Source organism: Lathyrus oleraceus, chromosome 7 (genome assembly GCF_024323335.1).
Source record: "Lathyrus oleraceus cultivar Zhongwan6 chromosome 7, CAAS_Psat_ZW6_1.0, whole genome shotgun sequence".
Lineage (NCBI taxonomy): Eukaryota > Viridiplantae > Streptophyta > Magnoliopsida > Fabales > Fabaceae > Lathyrus > Lathyrus oleraceus.
In genome coordinates, this window is record NC_066585.1 from 85,300,731 (window position 1) to 85,323,527 (window position 22,797).

The 22,797-nt window shown below is 39.3% G+C and overlaps 1 protein-coding gene and 1 long non-coding RNA gene across 2 annotated transcripts; one reads left to right on the top strand and one right to left on the bottom strand.

The window, feature by feature from the left end:
* Window positions 1-1,691: 1,691 nt before the first annotated feature.
* On the top strand, window positions 1,692-6,200 carry LOC127100643 (uncharacterized). Its single transcript, XM_051037887.1, has 8 exons — window positions 1,692-1,921; window positions 2,250-3,293; window positions 4,265-4,315; window positions 4,400-4,507; window positions 5,362-5,457; window positions 5,614-5,712; window positions 5,788-5,847; window positions 5,939-6,200. Exons 2-8 carry the CDS (start codon window positions 2,268-2,270, stop codon window positions 6,002-6,004), a joined length of 1,506 nt encoding a protein of 501 aa, XP_050893844.1. The 5' UTR covers window positions 1,692-1,921; window positions 2,250-2,267; the 3' UTR covers window positions 6,005-6,200.
* Window positions 6,201-8,170: 1,970 nt separating this feature from the next.
* Window positions 8,171-10,129, bottom strand: LOC127107046 (uncharacterized). The gene is made up of 2 exons (XR_007795616.1): window positions 9,775-10,129; window positions 8,171-8,590 (listed from the first exon to the last, which is right to left on the bottom strand). It is a non-coding gene; the product is annotated as an uncharacterized LOC127107046 (long non-coding RNA).
* Between the last annotated feature and the right edge of the window lie 12,668 nt (window positions 10,130-22,797).

Consider the following 22,797-nt stretch of genomic DNA (forward strand, 5'->3'; position numbering starts at 1 on the left):
TCCCTACCACATGTTTAACCCCGATTTCTCACATTATTTGTTATGTGATACCTACAAAATAATGCATAAAAAGTAGAAAATACCTTTACAACTGAACTCATCAACATTGTATTACGATCGATAACAATCACTTTAGGAATCTCTTCTTGGTCCTGCAACATTGCCTGACATACTCTATGACCCAAGTAACATTCTCCAACTTTTTGCTCTCTAGAAATGTAAACCCGACAAAATAGGTCTTCTCAGTAGAGGTAACACCAACCATCTCCAATAATGGAAGTCTATACTTGTTGGTTTTGTACATTGAATCAATTATGAGCACAGTAGGAAACATGTTGAACAACTTGATGGAATCAGGATGAGTTCAAAATATATCTCTAACGGTTACTCCATCCTCACGTGTTTGATACCTAGATATATAATTATTATCATCCAACAGTTTCAAGAGTTGTTGCATTTCAGTTTTATTCCCCATCAACGGTTTGTTAGTTTGATACCGAATATTGTACACTTGCTTGGTATTTGAGATATTTTTGAGTCTTTTACGTTTCAAAGTTGCTATTTTTCGGTTGAACCAAATTCAATGTCATGTCTGCAACACATTCCTTCTCTTCCAGCTTGAGGCGACACACAATTGGATGACCGACTAAAATGTCACACAAGTCATGGTTATGTCAACTACATATGACATTGAATCTCCATTTCTTGTTTGCCAACATATAACCACTTAACTTAAAGAGACACTCACATTTTCTTGAACGAGTGTCATCTCGTTTAAAATTCTGAAGATGAGGTATATATTTCTCACTTCTTTTGCACGTCATTGCCACAAATGCACATATCGAGCCTTTTGATTACCATACCGCATCCCAGTTTGGAGGCCTCTGTACGAATTTATTGAAGCATGTGATCACAAAATTCAAACTCTTGCTCATTTTTAAATTGGTTGCCAACATCTACCACATTCACAACAACATATACAACATGTTTGGGGGAAACATAATGGTGCACCATATCTAATAAAAACAATTACAATAAAACACTCAATAAGTGCTAATTTTGTAAATAGAGATGAAAGAATGATAACAGACAGATACTAGAAATACATTTTTGAATGAGTTCATACTCGTTCCGGAAAGTATCTCCAGAATAAACACACGTCTTTCAGACTGAAAATAAGATTGATGTGAGCAATAAAGCTTGAAATAAATGATCTTTACCTAAAATTCTAACTTATTTTGCTCCATTTAATGTGATGAAACAAAAGATTGAAGGTTTGGAGTGAAAATGTGGATTGTGAATGGAAGAGTTTTTGGTAAGGGGTTGGAGTGGAAAACAAGTATGTTTGTGTGATCATGCAATTCAGTGTTTTATAAAATTATTCTGGAGATGCATCTCCGGAAACATCATACAAGCAAAGGTCACATAAATTTCAAAATCCCGTCCTAAACCTCCGAAAATACATCTCCAGAATGTCCATTAAACTGATCAACTATGAATATATTTGTTGAAATTACCCGGAGATGTTTCTCATAATTTTTTTAAAATATTAATCTAGGATGACACTAATTTAGTGCACTATAATATTGGTGTATGATATATCCGGAGATGTATCTCCGAAATTTAAGAGGCAATTTTAATCTTCCATAGGTGTTTTTTCACACCAGAGGGTGCCATAAGAATTTCCTAAAGAATTTCACGGATTCTAATCCCAAGCCCAATTTATTTCCCTTTTGAAAAAAGCCCATTTTATAAAAGAAAATTAAAAAAAATTCAGACACTACCCCCTTGTACTAGTTGGAGGAGTCTCACTGAACTCAACTGCCAGAGCAAAACCTGGCCGGCAAAACAAGAAGCTCGCCGGGAAACTCAGGTGGAGTGGCCGTCTTCCGTCAGAAACTGCGATAGAACCGTCGTCCAGGTTTACATTTTTTTAATTTTTTCTTCTTCTGATTTTACTTCCCATTTCTTGTTGCGCACCATTTGCGTCTGCAATAGCCGTCTCTGCAAAACGCAAACGCACTGAGATTCAGTGCTCTACCGGCGCAATTGAAAACGTAGCTGCATAATCAATTTTCCTTTTCCAAAATGAAACCAAACCAAACTCAATTTTAATCGAATCAATTTTACCTATGAAGGATTGATTGATATAACTATACTAAATTTTATATATGTTGTTCAAGATGATTCATTTTGATTTTAACTGTTTCATAAATGCAATTGATCTGATTTTCCAAGTTATTACGCAGAGATTAGCATTAATCTGAATGGGTTATATTCAGTATGGTAGACACGGTCTTAGGAATATATTTAGGTTTACAAATGCAAGCAATGTGTTCAGAAACTCCATGAGACAACCTTTGGAGTGTGCAGGCACTACATTACCCTCATGTTCTCGTATTCACGGAAAGGTTCTCTATTCCACTTCTTCTGATGCCAGAATAGTGCAGGACCTTCTTGCTCAAGTAGAGAGGGATAGGCTGAGAGAGAAAAATGATAGAAAAAGGGCTGGTTTAGACACTGCCGATATTGATGCTGAGTCGGAGGAGGATTACATGGGTATATCCTCCATCATTGAAAAGCTTGAAAAGGGGAAGCTCAAGGAAACCACTGAGCTGAACCGATTCGAAGAACAAACTGATTCTGATAGTGATGATGAAGATGTTGATGCTTATCAGAAGAAGTTTGAAGATTTTGAAAAGAAGTTCAAGAGGCATGAAGAAATGATTCAGAGTTTCACCGATGCTGATACGCTTGATGATGCTTTTAAATGGATGCACAAAATTGATAAGTTTGAGGAAAAACATTTTAAGCTTCGTTCTGAATATAGGGTTATTGGGGAACTCATGAATCGCCTCAAAGTTGTAACTGAGCAAAAGGATAGGTTCATTCTGCAGCAGAAGCTTAACAGGGCTTTGAGATTGGTGCAATGGAAGGAAGCTTATGATCCAGATAACCCTGCCAATTACGGTCTCATTCAACATGAACAGGTGGGGCCTAATGTGGATACCTTGCAACAATCTGGATTTGAAAAGGAGAATAAACCTGCACAAGGAGAGGAAGATGCTGCAGCTGCTGACAGCGACGATGAAGAAGAATTTGATGACATGAAAGAAAAAGACAATATAATACTGGCCAAACTTGATGTTATTGACAAGAAGCTCGAGGAGAAGCTAGCCGAACTTGAGTATACGTTTGGAAGGAAGGGTAAAGCTCTCGAGGAAGAAATTAGAGATCTTGCAGAGGAGAGAAACGAGTTAACTGAGAAGAAAAGAAGGCCTCTTTTCCGGAAGGTAGTTTCTCACTTGTCCAATTCTCTGATTCTGTGTTGATATTTTGGACCATATCACTGTTTACCTTATTATGTATCATATTCTTACTCAGCTTATTTTATATAAAGTAAGGCACTTGTAAAATAAACTTGTCTCGGCAGTATGGAATTAGGGATGTACCAATCTTTGAGTTTTAGTAGGTTAAAATCACAATTCATTTTAAATGAATTAGGGTGGATATATTCTCACGTTAGAGACAAACTCAGTAAGAGATTTGCTCTTTTTATATCCTATCCACAACCTTCTGGGAAAACTTTTGGTCACACCTTTTGCTTTAATCATCAGCCCAACAAGCTACTTTTTTTTGTACTCGTAGAAAAAACACTTATTTTTCTGCATGTGCGAAGTAAACCTGGTAGACCTCGTCTGACTGTAGTGGAGCGGAAGTCTAGGGAAGGATCGCAATGTCGCATGACCACATGGTGCATATCCATTTTGGAGGATCAATTGCAGGCATAGTGTTACCTTGCATACGCAAGTGGCTGATTTCATGACCAGAGTCTGTATCCTCCTGTCATATGGCAGAAACTCCAGTTGTTGATTGATTACATTGTGTGTAGCAGGGGCTGCAGCCTGCAGGGCTACTGTTTTTATGAGTTTTTTAGTTTGTTTTTTGTTCCATAACTCATTGGTTTAGATTTAAGTTTATATAAATTTGAATACCTTGTCCTTCTTTGATTATTATTTTGGGAAATTTGTTATTTTTCTTTTATCAAACACAATTATATATATTTTTCCTGACAATCTTGCATTTTTATTAGCTAATGTATGTTAAAGTTCTAATGTTCCATACGTGGTGCACTTTTATTTTGCTTGTTGTGTCTATAAATGTGTGTTAATTTTCTCATATTATTATTTTGCTTTAATTGAAGCTCACTCACCATTTTTACTTTTTTTTTTATAACTGTTATGGTTGTTGTATATTGTTCCAGGGTTTTGATGTAAAGTTGATAGATGTGAACCGAACTTGTAAAGTCACAAAGGTAAACTACAAATTCATCCTTCCTTCTATGTTATTCCCTGTTGTTCTCATGTGTTCTTAAGTTGCTTCAAATCTCTTGATCTAGGGAGGACAAGTTGTCAAGTACACTGCTATGTTAGCATGTGGCAACTATAACGGTGTTGTTGGTTTTGCAAAAGCCAAAGGCCCTGCAGTTCCAGTTGCCCTCCAAAAGGTACTGCCAATATCTTATTAGTTCTTTCATATCATCCTGGTTTGGAACTGTATTATTTTTTCAATCAGTCTGTGTTCAATTTAGATTTTTTTTTGCTATTTCACTACCCACTGTAAAGTATATGGATCTATTTCTGCATCATTTCCTAATAGTTGCTAGCTTATTATATTATTGGTTCATATTTTTTCTGAGATTTTTATTGGCTGTTATACCGGGACTGTTCTTTGGCCAACACTATGATGTTAGATTGATATAGGTATTGTCAGAAATGTTCAACAGAAAACATTTGTATTATGATTCTCTCCACGAAACCTTATCCATGTCTTATGCATTACACACCAATTTCTTCAAACTTTTTTCTGTTTCAACAAGCTTGAAACCAAATCAATTAATATATCTTCTCCATTATTATGAACTGTATCTTAAAAATTTACGCTTTTTATTATTCATAATAACTCTTGTTATTATTCATAATAACTCTTGAGTTGCAAAAGTTGTATTAACTGGTTTTCTATCTATTCTAACTGGCAGGTATTATTTAGATTTTCAACTATGTAATTTAATAAATTTATCCAATATCCAAATGAGTTGAATCGATTTTTGAATCACCAAGTGGATTTACTTTGCCATAATCTGAAATCCCCGATTTTCAGTAATACTAATAATGTTTTAAATTTTGTGTATTCTTGAGTATTGGCTTTTAAAATCATTTCCAAAACATTAAGTTTGAGCAAACGTTTATGTTTTATCTTAAAATAAACTCATGTGCACTATGTTTAATGCAGCTTGGTGTTTTTAGAGTTTTGAATTTTGATAGCATATTGAACTAATGGTTTATTTCACTCTATAATCAGGCATATGAGAAGTGCTTTCAGAATTTGCATTATGTAGAGCGACATGAGGAGCACACAATTGCACATGCAATACAAACATCTTATAAAAAGACCAAGGTAGTCTCAATTCCTTATCCGTCGTCTAGTAGTAATTCTCTCATTTACATCATAAAGTTTCTGTCTGTTATTTTGTTATAAATGAGTACCGAATGAAGTTATGCTGCCTGCATTTATCATCTATGTCTTATACTTGTCATCTGCACTATTCAATAGGTGTATCTCTGGCCTGCTTCCACTGCAACTGGCATGAAAGCTGGTAGAATAGTCCAAACCATACTGCATTTAGGTGGTTTTAAGAATGTCAAGTCAAAGGTAACAGACTGACCGAAAAAGATGAATATGATACTACAATTTTAGTGTTTGCTCAAATTTTTATCATCGTCACAGGTTGTTGGTTCCAGAAATCCTCATAATACAGTCAAGGCTGTCTTCAAAGCGCTTAATGCGGTTAGTAACCCATCTTTGCCTATGTTGATAGCAAGCATTTCAATTAACTAATACCTGTGACATTTTGTTTGACATTGCTTGTTTGTTCCAGATTGAAACGCCAAGGGATGTTCAAGAGAAGTTTGGCCGAACTGTGGTTGAGAAGTATTTATTGTGATGTGCTGAGTTTAGTGCTTCTGGTTGTTTTCCCTTGAATATATCTGTCTTTCCCATGTCTACTTGCCAAGAAGAATTTCTAGACAGTTTCTCAAATGCAATTTACTTGTGAACATTCATTAATGCAAAAGGAACAATAATTTAGTAACATACTTTGTTTTTATGTTTGATCAATAAGGGTTCGTGATGATTTTCTATTCTTGCGTGGTTGGGTTGTCATTGTGACCATCGGATATTTCATTAAGCCATCATATATATGTGAAGTAATGATATTTGAATTCCCAAAATCTTGACACCTTATGCACGTGTTCCTTTCTCTCTATATGTTATCTACTTTTTAATTCTACGGGCTTTTACAAAACTTAAAAACACACCTATACTCAAAGGACACCACACGGTGTCCAATTTGTTGGGCGTACAAATATCAAATATGTAATATTAATAGGGCATTACTTCTCACCACTGTCCTTATGAAAATCCAAAGATATCCTCTTAATTCTGGAAATATGTTCCCGGTTGCATCAATTAAAACATGTTTTTAGTGACACGTGCTCTTATTTTTCTAAAATTTAGTTTGAAAGTGTATCTCTGGCTAAGTCCTATCAATAATTTTGTTCATTTAGCATTGCATGTATTTTTAAATAGTGTACTTAAAGTGGAGTTAAAAAGAAAATACCACCTTGCATGTATTTTTAAATTCAGGAAATATATCGGAAGTGTATTCTCAGAAATGTCAAGTGAGAAATTTAATGAAACATCATCTTGCATATTTGCTTCACTCATAATAAAAAATACAATTTCTTCTTCAAACCCTATCAAAATCTTCTTCCACATTCAATCAACTTTTTTACTTTAAAATAACAGTTGTCTATTTTTTTACATCAAAATGAGCCAAAGAAACTAGAATTTAAGGTAACGTACATCTATTTACTTCTTTATTATTTACATTAATATGTTTTTTCGTCTGAAAAAATGAACGTTGCGTACATAAATTTATTTCCAGATAGTTGTTGAATGTCATTCGGAACTATATTTTCAGATTAGTTCAAAGTTGAATTTGATCAGTTTTTGAATATTTTCTATTATGATTGACCTTAGAAATGATGCACCTTAATGTTGTCTGTCATACCCAAAAATTTGCCTTCCCCTTTTCACTTTTTATCTACCCTATGACTTAAGATTAATTTGCACACATTCATGCTTCATTCATATGCATAATTCATTTGTGCTCACACTTGCTAATGGATCAGCACAATTTCAAAGCTTATGGATTGCAAAAGCCAGGGTTTGCTTATGGTTCAAGCCTTATAGATGTGGTATGGCTCATCATGAGAAATCATTTGGGGTGAAACCCTAATTTCTTGATTTGTGGGTCATGGATTCAAGGAGATCACAACTTGGCTTTCATCAGGGCATCAGAACCATAATTCTTGGCTTTGTTCCTTTAGGATCTTATGTTTGACTGTTGAGCTTTGGTTTGATCTTCTAAGCCATAGTTGTAGGTCCATGTGGTGGAAGTTTGAAGGCCTTGATCAAATGATGTACATCCTGGAACCCTAATCAATGAGGCTTGGAGTTTGTGTGAAACCCTAACTTATTGGGGAAAAGGTTTTTGACTCTTTTGTCATCCTTACGATGCTTTCAAGATCTTGGGATTTGATTCAAGGTATTTGCTTCCCTCCATGTGATGGTGCCTTGGTTGTTAGTCATTTGACATTAGTTCTTGGGTTGTCTTTGGCTCACCTTGATTTTTAAAGTATTGTAGACCATCCATTAGTGGTGCATATGTGCAAGATTCATTCATATTGTGTAGCACTTGATCAAGTCACATGAAAACCTTGTTTCATTTAAGTTAAGCATGAAGAACCCTAATTCATGGAAGAGACTATTTGGTCTTTGTGGTTTGATTCATTCATTTTTCTTAATCATTGACCATGACTTATCACATAGCTTTTTACTTGATGATCTATTTAGTCTTGGGCCTTATTCATTCATGTTATTCATAGTGCATAATGCTTCATAGTGCAAGTTTCATGACTTTCATTCATAATCCATTGATTCATTTATTATAGTGCATTCATTGGCTCATATTTTATAATGTATTTCTAATCCATTGATTCTTGATCCATGGTACATTCCTAGTCCATTCATTCATGTCCATAATGCATAATTCAAAACCATGTTTTAAATATTTTTTTTGGAGGTAAAATCACAATTTGAAAATGAGACATTTTCATTAAATCCAAAGAACTATTGGCATTCTCAAAGGTTCATTACATCCATCCAATATCATTTACATCATCCATACAAAAAATTACAAAAAACATAACTTTGACTAAAGGTTGACTTTGGTCAATAATTGACTTTTTGGTAAACTTTGACCAAAGACAACTCACCTAATTTCTAAAACCTAACCCTATTTTATTTTGATTATTCTTTGTTCCATCTTCTATTTTGGCTCAAAGTTCAAGTTTACTTCATGGGCAAGTAAGCCATGCTTTCTTTTCAAAGTCATCATCTTAACTTTCATGGTGGTTTCATCTTAGGTGTCTTGAGTCATGATCAAACCTTGAAGTGTAAGTCAGCCCTGCAATGCATCATTCATATAGATTAGCAAACCCAAACATGGACATCTTTCAAAACAAGTTCCACAAATAATCTAGCATACAAAAACTTGCAAAGCATCACATGTTGACTTTTGTTTGAAACAGCCTGCAGCATGCCTTGCCTGCACCCTTGTTATCCTCATATCAGCCTATAACCATCCATCAATTCAAACCATTATCATAGCATTGCAAGCATGACCAAGCACAACAACATAGCATATATCCTGCAACACATTCATTCAACTTGCAAACACAACACTTCAAATCAAAACAATTTGGAAATACAATACAACAATTCAGCTAGCATGCCTAACAAATCACTAACAACCATCTGTCAGTTGCAACCCATCACATGTTTCACCCTATTTGGTTTGAATGCAGACTTTTCAAGTGAAATCGATAACAAGTCAAAGCAAAGCTTAACTTTCACCTAACTGTTTAACTAACTGACATAGCAAATTGCTATAATAGTATTTGATTCAAACTAATTCTAGTCACTAACTAACTTAACAGTAATGCAACATACCGAACTAACATGATTGCTAATGGTTTTAATAGGAAATTCAGTGGTAACTGAATGAGTCATTACCATCTAACAGACTAACCCTAAATTCTAGTTTCACTCTCTAACCAACTCTAACTAACTATCTTTGCACGATTCTCAAAGTTCATAGAGTTAACAAACTGCAACCAAATTTGCTCATAAGAAAACTAACAGAGTCAAGCTCTGTTAAGAGAAAAGTCTATAAATTCACATGACCACCACCTATTTCGGGGGCAACAATCATTCCCCAGAATTCACTCACTTTCTATCTTCATCTTCTTCATTCTCTCACTGAAATCCTCACCCACACGAGAGCTCTGAATGACCCCTGTTGTTAGAGTCTCAACCTCTAAAACTCTAACAACCGAGCTAAACCTCAACCATTCTTAAACCTTACATGCACTCTCACTGCACTCATGCAATTCACAGGTCAATCAATACATTCAACCATCACTAGATTCACTACCTAACCTGTCTCACTCTTGCGCGCCTATCATCAATCTCAATCGCGTAACAATTCATGAAGAACACAACAACACACAACAAGAAGTTTTCCTGCATACAATATGCATTGAGGAGAAGGAAGATTTGCAGGAAATTGAAGTGAAGAACCAAAATTACCTGTTGTGTTGCCTCTGGTATTTTCTTTCTATTAGCTCCATCAGAGATTTCGTGCACAGGTTCGTCGATTTCAGCATTAACTTTGCATTTCATTGCGTAATGTAGTTCCTAGCTTTTGGAATTAAAGCCTTAATCACATTGGCTCCAATTCCCTCTCCTTTGCATTTAATATTTGGAAAATGACTTATTTGGTTTGAGGGTGAAGAACTGGTTCTATTGATGTAATTCAAGTGATGTTACGACCTCCACCGCGGCCGGAGGCGACTTCTGACTTGGCGGAGAATGAGGAGGGACGGTGAGGTGATAAAGCGTGATCTTGAATGAGAAAATTTTACCTTGTACAATTAACCCTACAATTAACCCCATGGTCCCATACCCCTATAAAAATTTAAAAATTTCCATTTTACCCTTAATTGGTTTTAACCAATTTACCATTTCATTTTTACCATTCAGTTGAAAATTGCAAAAATTACATTTTCACACCCCTCGCACCGGAACTCCTGCAAAAAGACTTCCGGTATGTATTTTTCCAAACCGAAAGACTTTAGGAAAGACTTCCGGAACACACCAAAAAGCAAACCGGAACACTTAAGGAAAGAGTTCCGGTTCCAATAAAAAAAAATTTCAAATTTTTTTGCATACCGGAACTCTTTGGAGAAGTGTTCCGGTATGTATTATGTGTGTTCCGGAAGTCTTTCTTTAAGTCTTCGGTACGTTTTTTTTTTTAATTTCTTTTTTTCTTTTTTTTTTAATTTTAATTTTTTTTTTTTACAGAAATGGAAAATCTTCCCAAAATATGCGTAGATACTACTGATGCGTTTATGACTACGGAAAGATTTGGTACACGAGAAGAGGTTATCAGATGGATTAAAGAGGTTGGAATCGACAATAAAGTAACTGTTATTATCAGTCGTTCAGATACTGAAACGGGGAAGAGAGGGAGAAGTAACAAAATAATATTTGGTTGTGATAAAGGTGGTGTCATGCGGTGAACTTACTTTTTGTGTTCTTTTAATCGCAATGTCGCGGTTAGCAAGAGTCGCCACCGACTTTTCTTTTATCCAATAAGGAAAGGTGGAAAAGAACAGGAAAGACCTTAAATTAGATTCTTAGGTTCGGGAGGTACATTATACAAAGGGAAGGTGTTAGCACCCTTTGTATCCATGGTTATCCATGGGCTCTTAATTGCTCAATCATTTATGTTTTTCTAGTTTGAAAAAGTGGTTGAGAAATGTGTAGGAAATGTTTTGAAAAGGAGAATTTAACTTTGTAATGATTCTTGAATGAATGTATACAAAGTGGTTATCTCGTTTAGTTTTGAAAATAGTTTAGAAAAATATGACTCGGCAATGATTCTAGTGCGAATGTATGCCAAGTGGTGATTTTCTAATGGAGGTTTTGAAAGGTGTAAGGTGTGAAAAGTAGTTTTAAATTGTGAATAAGCAATTAAGAGTTATACCTATCCGAGGTCTTTCCGGGCATTTCCTATCCTTATGAGGGTAAAACTGTCCTTACTATTGAGAAGTAAGCAGTTTCATCCTTTGGATGTAGAAGGGTCATCGAAGGGTCATCGATTGGTCATTGAAGGCAACAGTTGTGAGGATACCTTAGCATTCGAAGGGACGATCATCATTTAACCGTAGACTACACCGAAGGGTCATCGAGGGACAAAGGCAACATTCGAGGGACTATGATGATTTAGCCGAAGGGTCTTTGCTAAGTGTATCCCCATATTCGCGGGACATGACCATAATACCGTAATCGTAGGGTAACAAAAGAGAGGTCCAAGATCGCATATTAAAAGGCAAAGTTTTACAATTAATTAGATAGCCGTAGTCGATCAAGTAATTAGGTCCATATTAAAATCAGTACATTAAGATCAATTAAGCCATTAGGGTGGATCTTCACCATGAAATTAATACATTAAAATCAATTGAGTAATTCAGGGTGAATCTCCATAAGGGTATCCCACACCTAAAGTGGAATACCTAGCCGGCCATTTCCTCGGGAATATGTAAACCTTTACACAATTCAGCACACGGGTTAGAGCATCAAAGTAAAGTATAATTGAAAATTGCACTACAACACAACAGTCATGAACTCAGACCAAATGATGCAGAATTATAATAAGTCTTGGTTAGATAGACATAAGGCAGAATAGAAAAGAAACAAAGCAGCCACTGTCCCGTTCGCCTCTGCTTCGCCTAGCGAAGGCTCAGCGAATGCTCGCTACAGGCTCGCTTAGCGATGTGCTAGCGAGCGGCCACGGGGTTGGAGTTTGACAGCAGCATGACCTCCGAAAACCTGAACTTTTATGGCATTTGATTACAGGAATAGCATGGACAAACATTCATGATATTCAAGCATATTTAAATTCGCATGTGAAATCAAATTACATATTCGAAACTTCAATCATGATGCTTTATGTATATAGAGATCACCGATTAAAAGCATAAAACAATAGTGATGCGCAAACCTGTTTGCAACTAAGCTGCTATGTTGGAGAGACTGATCACTTTTGGTATCGGATGGAGTTAGGCGGCGGTAGCTTCGGAGCGGAGGAGCGGAGGAGCGGAGGAGCGGCCTTCAGGGTTTCTTTATTCGGGACTTTCTAAGGTAGCCTCCAGGGTTTTTGTGCCAGGGTTTCCGTCTGTCCTTGTCTGTCTTTTTCGTGGCTGAAGTGCCAGTATTTATAGTGATCGTGGTGACCTAATGGGCTCAGAATGAAGCCCAGAAATTCTGATATTCGCAAGCTTCGCTAGGCGAAGGAGTTGCTCGCCTAGCGAGCAAGCTATTTTGGGCTTTTACTGGATCTGGTGCTTCGCTGGGGCGAGTGTCATAACGAGGGGTTCGCTAGGCGAAGGAATTGCTCGCCTAGCGAGCAGGCCAGTTTGGGCCATTTCTGGATTGGGCCTGTTGTGAGTTGGGCTTTTGTCCCTTGAAGACTAGTGCCTTGCGGAATAAGTCGGAGTATCTCGAAAAATGTTTTATAAGATTAGTGGGCGAATTTTGGGGTATGACAGCTGCCCCTGTTCAATATTCTTGAACCGAGAGAGTTAGGATGGCAAGTATGCCATTCGTGGTCTGGAGGGGGAAGATTATTGAACACTAGCATGCCCCAAAAATTTGCATTTGTCAATTAGTCTTGATGGAGATGGGCTTAAAGATGCCATCCAGGAAGTTTGATGATGAGAGCTTCAGAGTGCGTCATACATTAGACGATGTCTGAAGACATGGGTGTCATACCGGGTCGTACGTTAGACCGTATAGTGGGTCGCCTATTAGGCTATCGACTTCGCCGGGGAGTCAGAGTGTGTTATATACTGCTGGGGATAAGGGATCAGAATGGATAGTACGCTAGATCGTATCTGAATCGCAGGATAAGCCGTCTGTTAGGCGGGTGACTCCACTGAGGATGAGAGATCAGAATGGATCGTGCGTTAGATCGTATCTGAGTTGCAGAATGAGCCGTTCGTTAGGCTGAATCTGATTGTGAAAGGGGTAGTCGTATGCTAGACTACGCTTCAGAAATGTACCGTACACTAGGTAGCATCTGAGGGCTTGAAGGTCTAACTGGGTCGTACATTAGACCGTCTTTGAGCAGAACGAGTCGTCCGTTAGGCTGGATCTGATGACGAACGGGGTAGTCGTATGCTAGACTACGCTTCAGAAATGTACCGTACACTAGGTAGCATCTGAGGACTTGAAGGTCTAACTGGGTCGTACATTAGACCGTCTTTGAGCAGAACGAGCCGTCCGTTAGGCTGGATCTGATGACGAAAGGGGTAGTCGTATGCTAGACTACGCCTCAGAAATGTACCGTACACTAGGTAGCATCTGAGGACTTGAAGGTCTAACTAGGTCGTACATTAGACCGTCTTTGAGCAGAACGAGCCGTCCGTTAGGCTGGATCTGATGACGAAAGGGGTAGTCGTATGCTAGACTACGCCTCAGAAATGTACCGTACACTAGGTAGCATCTGAGGATATGAAGGTCTAACTGGATCGTACATTAGACCGTATTTGAGTTATTGAAGGTCAGAATGGATCGTACACTAGATCGTATCTGAGTTGAAGGAGTCATATGTTGGGCTGAATCAGAACGAACCGTACGTTAGGCTGAATCTGATAGTATTTGTGTATGTTGTATTTGTGATAAGTGTCTGGGATGAGCTTATAGATGCCATCGTTAGGAGGATGTCAGAATGAATGTGGACATGGAGTATATCTTAAAGATGTAGTTGAATCCTGAATGTAATTGATAAAGCTGTCCGTCTGAATGGACCTTTGTTTTGATTGTATCAAGAGGATAATTAACCTGAAAAATAAAGTTAGCTTCATGCCATGTCATGATGCATGAGTGTCATACGGTGAACTGACTTGGGGTATTTTGCTTTTTATCGCAATGTCGCGGATAGCAAGAGTGGCCACCGACTTTTCTTTTATCCAATAAGGAAAGGTGGAAAAGAACAGGAAAGACCTCAATAGATTTTGGGTTTGGGAGGTACATTATACAAAGGGAAGGTATTAGCACCCTTTGTATCCATGGTTATCCATGGGCTCTTAATTGCTCAATCATTTATGTTTTTCTAGTTTGAAAAAGTGGTTGAGAAATGTGTAGGGAATGTTTTGAAAAGGAGAATTTAACTTTGTAATGATTCTTGAATGAATGTATGCAAAGTGGTTATCTCGTTTAGTTTTGAAAATAGTTTAGAAAAATATAACTCGGCAATGATTCTAGTGCGAATGTATGCCAAGCGGTGATTTTCTAATGGAGGTTTGGAAAGGTGTAAGGTGTGAAAAGTATTTTAGGTTATGAATGAGCAATTAAGGGTTTTACCTGTCCGAGGTCTTTCCGGGCATTTCCTATCCTTATGAGGGTAAAACTGTCCTTACTATTGAGAAGTAAGTAGTTTTATCCTTTGGATGTAGAAGGGTCATCGAAGGGTCATTGATTGGTCATCGAAGGCAACAGTTGTGAGGATACCTTAGCATTCGAAGGGACTATCATCATTTAACCGTAGGCTACACCGAAGGGTCATCGAGGGACAAAGGCAACATTCGAGGGACTATGATGATTTAACCGAAGGGTCTTTGCTAAGTGTATCCCCATATTCGCGGGACATGGCCATAATACCGTAATCGTAGGGTAACAAAGAGAGGTCCGAGATCGCTTATTTAAAGGCAAAGTTTTACATTCAATTAGGTAGCCGTAATCAAGTAGGTAATTAAGTCCATATTAAAACCAATACATTAAGAACAATTAAGCCATTAGGGCGGATCTTCGCCGTAAAATACATTAAAATCAATTGAATAAGTCAGAGTGAATCTCCATAAGGGTATCCCACACATGAGGTGGAATACCTGGCCGGCCGTTTCTTCGAGAATATGTAAGCCTTTACACCATTCAACACACGGGTTAGAGCATTGAGATAAAGTATAATTTGACAATTGCACCATAAAATAAACATAACAGTCATGAACTCAGGCCAAATGATGCAGAACTATAATAAATCATGATTAGATAAACATAAGATAGAACAGCAAAGAGACAAAGCAGCCACTGTCCCGTTCGCCTCTGCTTCGCCTAGCGAAGGCCTAGCGAGTACTCGCTACCGGCTCGCTTAGCGATGTGCTAGCGAGCGCCTGCTGGTTTTGAATTTGATATCAGCATAATCCCAACCAATTGTATGCCTCATGAATTTCATTACTGTAATTATATGATTAATCATTAAGGTATGCAGGTACCTACTAAAGTTTACATGCCAAGCTTAAGATATTTCGTAAATCTAATCATGAAGCTATATGCCAAATAAGAACATAAGACAATAATAGCAATATAAACCTGTTGGCTGCTGAGTTGTGACTTCGAATCGGCAAATCGGATTGAATTGGGCAGGGGTAGAACTTGGTGCCGCCGAGTTCCTTCAAGGTTTGCCTCCGGTGAGTATCAGGGTTTGCTTGCTAGGGCTCTCCTTCTTCCGTTTCCGCTCTCCCGTCTCCGTTTTTTCTTCCCCCTTTTCGTGACAGAAGGCTTGGCTATTTATAGTGCTCCGGCTATGACCTAATGGGCTCAGAATGAAGCCCAGAAATTCTGGTATTCGCAAGCTTCGCTAGGCGAAGGAATTGTTCGCATAGCGAGCAAGCTAGTTTGGGCTTTTACTGGATCTGACGCTTCGCTGGGGCGAGTGTCATAACGAGGGGTTCGCTAGGCGAAGGAATTGCTCGCCTAGCGAGCGAGCGAGTTTGGGCCATTTTCTGGATTGGGCCTGTCGTGAACTGGGCTTTTGTTCCTTAAGTGTCAGGGCCTTGCAACATAAGTCGGAGTGTCTTGAGAAATGTTTTATAAGATTAGTGGGCAAATTTTGGGGTATGACAGCTGCCCCTGTTCAATATTCTTGAACCGAGAGAGTTAGGATGGTCAGTATGTCGTTCGTGGTCTGGAGGTGAAAGATTATTGAACACTAGAATGCCCCGAAAATTTGCGTTTGTCAATTAGTCTTGATGGAGATGGGCTTAAAGATGCCATCCAGGAAGTTTGATGATGGGAGCTTCAGATTGTGTCGTACGTTAGACGATATCTGGAGACATGGGTGTCATACCGGGTCATATGCTAGACCGTATAGTGAATCATCCATTATGCTGTCGACTTTGCTGGAGAGTCAGAGTGTGTTATACGCTATTGGGGATAAGGGATCAGAATAGATTGTACGCTAGATCGTATCTGAATAGCGGACTGAGTCGTCCATTAGGCGGATGACTTTGCTGGGGATGAAAGATCAGAATGGATCGTACGCCAGATCGTATCTGAGTTGCAGAATGAGCCATCCATTAGGCTGTATCTGAGAAAGGTGGAGTTAGAATAGATCGTACGCTGGATCGTATCCGAGTTGAAGATCCAAAGGGGTCGTATGTTAGGCCGCATCTGAGGATGAAAGGGTAGTCGTATGCTAGACCATGTCAGAATGTACCATACGCTAGGTAGCATCTGAGGAGATGAACATCCGAATGGGTCGCGCGCTAGACCGTCTTGAAATCATATGTCGGGCTGAATCAGAACGAACCGTACGTTAGGCTATATCCGATGATGTTTGTATATGTTGTATCCGCCATAAATGTCTGGGATGGGCTTAGAGATGCCATCATCAGGAGAATGTCAGGATGAATGTTGACATGGAGTATATCTGAAAGATGTATCTGAAGAAGAAAGTAGTCGTATGCCAGACTACACCTCGGGATGTGCCGTACGCTAGGTAGTATCAGAGGATTTGAAGGTCAGAATGGATCATACGTTAGATCGCATCTGAGTTGAAGGAGTCACAGGTTGAGCGGAATCAGGATGAACCGTACGTTAGGCTATATCTGATAGTATTTGTTGTGTTTGCAGCAGCTGTCTTGAATGTAATCAACAGGAGTATCTGTTTGACTGGATCTTCACTTTGACCGTATCATGAGATGCTTTATGTTTCTAAAACTAAATGAGGACAGGATATGCAGGCGTATGCTGTGAAATGATGTAATGAATGAGTTATGCGTCTGAAAAGAAATGCGAACATTGTATGCATGTATATGTTATGAAATGATGTAATGAATGCACTATGCGTCTGAAACATTCTTCCAGGGGATTCTACTGGGGAAATAAATCTCAGTCTTCTGGTCGAAGATATTTGTATTGATGATCTCTTCTTAGCTGAGGATACTTGATTTCTGTCTGATGATGGAAACACTCAACAGGGCCCGGCTGGGGATGGAAGAAATGACCAGTCTGTCTGGCGATGCCAACCTCTTCTGGGAAATAGCTGGTTCTTGTTGGGGAATAGAATTAGCGACGGATTCATTGGAAAGCATGGTTAGACCTTCTCCTGATCCTGAAGTCTTGTAGTAATTGCTATTGCTATTTTATGCATGTATTTTTGATAAACATCGATCATATTCAAATGCATAAATCAATTCAAATTAAATCAATGGACGTTTACGCAAACAAAACAGAGAAAGTAAACAAAAGCATCTTTTTTGGAAAGAAAATTGTATTGATTTTGAAAGAGGGCCTATAAACAGGCAATTTGTGTACAAGGAGACAGAAATCCTAGTAAGAGGAAATTGTCAGGCAAACAAAGAGAAAGCTATGCAGAAAAAGTCCTATCGATTCTAATTCCACTACTGTCATTATGTCTTCAAGCATCTCATCTCCTGCTGTCGGATAGAAGTGATTGGCTTGTTCAGTCCCTTGAACTTGGTTGAAGCTGACAGAGAACGGGACATAGTCATACGCTTTAATCCCTAATTTTGCCTGGACCGCCTTTTCAGGTTTTCAGTCCACCAGGATACCCTTTTTTGCCCAAGCCGCCTTTTCAGGTTTTCGACTTGCCGGGTGTACGTCGTTATATGTTTATCCCTAATTTTTGCCCGAACCCTTTTGGTTCGCCGGGATGCCCTTATTTTTGCCTAGGTACGTCGACCTAGCGGGTCTCTTTTATGCGTAGTATTTTTTAACTATGTCCGCGTTCACAGGATGTGGGAAGTCTTCGCCATCCATTGTAGCAAGTATCATGGCTCCACCAGAGAATACTTTCTTAACCACAAATGGCCCTTCGTATGTGGGAGTCCACTTGCCTCTGGGATCACCTTGTGGTAGAATGATACGCTTGATTACCAAGTCGCCAATTTGATACACCTGTCTCTTGACTCTTTTGTTAAATGCCTGGATCATGCGCTTCTGATATATCTGTCCATGGCACACAGCCGCAAGTCTCTTCTCATCAATCAAATTTATCTGATCGAGTCGAGTCTGAATCCATTCATCTTCATCTAAGCCCGCCTCTTTTAGGATTCTTAGAGAGGGAATCTGGACTTCCACTGGTAAAACGGCTTCCATTCCGTAGACTAAAGAGAAAGGAGTTGCCCCTGTCGAAGTGCGTACTGAGGTGCGATAACCGTGAAGAGCAAACGGTAACATCTCATGCCAGTCTTTGTACGTTACTGTCATCTTTTGTATGATCTTCTTGATATTCTTATTAGCAGCCTCCACGGCACCGTTCATCTTTGGCCGGTACGGAGAAGAGTTATGGTGCTTTATTTTGAACTGCGTTCAGAGTTCAGTAATCATCTTGTTGTTCAAGTTAGTACCATTGTCAGTGATAATTCTTTCAGGGACGCCATACCGACAGATGCGATTATTTTTGATGAATCGGGCCACCACATTCTTGGTGACAGAAGCGAATGAGGCTGCTTCTACCCACTTTGTAAAGTAATCAATAGCAACGAGGATGAAACGATGTCCGTTAGAAGCCGTAGGTTTAATCTCTCCAATCATATCGATGCCCCACATTGCAAAGGGCCAAGGTGCTGTCAACACGCTCAATGGAGCAGGAGGCACATGTACTTTGTCCGCATAGATCTGACACTTGTGACAGGTTCTGGAGTGATGGTGGCAATCAGCTTCCATGGTAGACCAATAATACCCTGATCTCAGAATCTTCTTGGCCATTGTATGTCCACTAGAATGAGTCCCAAAAATGCCGTCGTGCATGTCTTCCATAATCCTTTCTGCTTCCTTTCTATCCACACAGCGAAGCAGAGTCGAGTCATGATTACGTTTGTATAATAATCCATTACTCAAAAAGAATTTAGCGGAGAACTTCCTCAGAAATTTTCTGTCATTGATAGATGCCTCTTCAGGGTATTCCTGAGTTTCCAAATATCTTTTTACTTCGTGGAACCAAGGTTTCTCCTCTACTCCATCAGCGTTAAGTTCATAACAGTATGCTGGTTCATCTAACCGTTCAATAGTGATCCTGGGAGCTTCACTGTCCCATCTGACTCTGAACATAGATGACATGGTAGCTAATGCGTCTGCCAACTGATTCTCTTCTCGTGGGATATGTTCGAATGCAACCTCTTCAAAGTGTGGGATTAACGTCATCACCCGCTCTCGATAAGGGATGAGATTTAGATGTTTAGTATCCCATTCTCCTTTGATCTGACTGATTACCAAGGCTGAATCTCCGTAAACACTCAAAAACTTGATTCGCCGGTCTATAGCGGCCTTGAGTCCCAAAATACATGCTTCATACTCAGCCATATTATTGGTACAATGAAAGCATAGTCTAGCAGTGAAAGGTGTATGGTAACCCCCGGGAGAAATGATTACCACACCAACGCCATTGCCCAATGCATTAGAAGATCCATCAAACACCATAGTCCATCGGGATCCCAGTTCAGGTCCTTCATCCGGTCCAGGTTTTTCATAATCGGTAACAAGCATGACATCTTCATCCGGAAACTCAAAATTCATAGATTGGTAGTCAACCACCGCCTGATGAGCTAAATGATCAGCTAGCACGCTTCCTTTGATTGCTTTCTGGGTAGTATACTGGATATCATATTCTGTTAAAATCATCTGCCATCTTGCTATTCTTCCGGAGAGAGCGGGTTTCTCGAATATGTATTTGATGGGATCCATCTTAGAAATCAACAAAGTGGTATGATTCAACATATACTGCCTTAGTCGGCGAGCAGCCCAGGCCAAAGCACAGCAAGTTCTCTCGAGCAGTGAGTATCTTGTTTCACAGTCGGTAAACTTTTTGCTAAGGTAGTATATGGCATGCTCTTTTCGACCAGACTCGTCATGTTGCCCCAATACACACCCCATTGAATTTTCTAACACGGTCAAATACATGATTAGAGGTCTTCCTTCAACTAGGGGTATCAGAATTGGAGGTTCCTGGAGATATTTCTTGATTTTGTCAAAAGCTTCTTGGCATTCATCATTCCATATCATCTCTTGATTTTTCCTCAGTAATTTGAAGATGGGTTTGCAAGTAGCGGTCAAGTGGGAGATAAATCGGGCAATGTAGTTTAACCGTCCCAAGAAACCTCTGACTTCTTTATCCGTACGGGGAACGGGCATTTCTTGAATAACTCTCACCTTAGTCGGGTCGACCTCAATTCCTTTACCACTGACAATAAATCCCAAGAGTTTACCGGATCTTACTCCAAAGGTGCATTTGTTCGGGTTCAATCTCAGCTTGTATTTCTTCAACCTCTCAAACAGTTTGTGTAAATGATCGAGATGTTCTTTTTCAGTATGAGATCTAGCTATCATGTCATCCACATATACCTCTATTTCATGATGAATCATATCATGAAACAAAACTACCATAGCACGCTGGTATGTTGCCCCGGCGTTCTTTAAACCGAAGGACATTACTTTGTAGCAGAAAGTGCCCCATTGCGTCACAAACGTAGTTTTCTCCATGTCCTCAGGTGCCATCTTAATCTGATTATAACCCGAGAATCCATCCATGAAGGAGAATACTTTGTGTTGAGCGGTGTTATCTACCAGAACATCGATGTGCGGGAGTGGAAAGTCATCTTTGGGACTTGCTTTATTCAAATCTCTGTAATATACACACATTCGCACCTTACCATCCTTCTTCGGCACTGGTACCACATTAGCGACCCATTGAGGATAAGAAGTAACGGCTAGAAAACCGGCATTGAATTGTTTCATAACCTCGACTTTGATTTTCTCAGACATTTCAGGACGCATGCGACGGACCTTTTGCTTGACAGGACGACAGTCTTCCTTCATTGGGAGACGGTGCACTACTATGTCAGTATCCAACCCGGGCATGTCTTCATAAGACCACGCAAAAATCTCTACATAGTCATGTAACATCTGAATCAATCTTTCTTTGATACTGTTTTCCAAGCCTGCTCCTATTTTAACTTCTTTTCTGTCTGCTTCAGTACCCAGATTCACAATTTCGATTGACTCTTCATGCGGCTGTATAGTCCTTTCTTCTTGCAGTAACAGTCTGGCGAGTTCTCCAGGAACTTCACAATCTTCGTCACTACCATCCTCGGCTTGGTAGATCGGATTTTCAAAGTCGTAATGAACAGTAGTGGAACTATTATCAACAGGATCCAGAGTGGGTATGGATCTGCAATTTGTTACGTGAGTGTGTGTAAGAAAACATAGCTTGTTTGGAAGATGACAAGAAAGATAAAGAGCGCAATATTTGAATGCAAAAAGTCCATTGATTTATTGAATGTGAATATGCTTATGAAATGACAAACCCTTAACAAATTAGCTATTGTGCCCCGGGCATAGACACAATGCTTTAAGAAGTTTAATTGAAAAACTAAAAACAATTTGCAACACTAAAGTAGACAATAACAATTACTCCTGACTAAAGGAAATCGGGATAATGTCTTCAGCCTTCCAATTATTGAGTCCGTCGCCAATTGTTGGGAAAATCCAGCTATCCAAGTCGCAGTCGCTGTCGGCATCTTCTACAGCATTAATCTGGTCTTTGACTGTCTTTTCAGAGTTAAATCCCAGACCACATTTATCAGACTTGTGCGGTACGTCGATCAGTTGACCCCAGCCAGTACGACCACCATCTTCAACCACGGCTTGAGCATCTTTCAGAGAAATCATAGCAGGAGGAGCACGAACAACCTTGGGCATAAGGGGAGTTGACTTAAGGACAGGACTGGGCGGAGGAACCACTTCAAATGACTGGGACGGAGTCTCGAAGAATTCACCATCCATCTCAACGTATCTGAAGGTATGCACACTACTGACGATATACTCTTCTTCCCCACACACAGTGACGATCTTACCCTCTATTGGATATCTCAGCTTTTGATGGAGAGACGAAGCTACAGCACTTGCCCCGTGAATCCAAGGGCGTCCCAGCAAGCAGGAATAGGCAGGACGAATGTTCATTACATGAAAGGTAGTGTCGAAGACTTGAGGTCCTATCTTGATAGGGAGAACCACTTCACCATGGACAACACTTTTCGCACCATCGTAAGCACGCACCACAATGTCACTAGGCTTCAATTCAATGCTCTTGCAGTCAAGTTTATCGAGCACGGCTTTCGGCAGCACATTCAAAGAAGAGCCATTATCGATCAACACATGAGACAAGGTGATCCCCTTACACTCGATGGAGATATGCAGAGCTTTATTGTGATTCTTCCCTGCTGGTGTCAGGTCAGCATTGGAAAAACC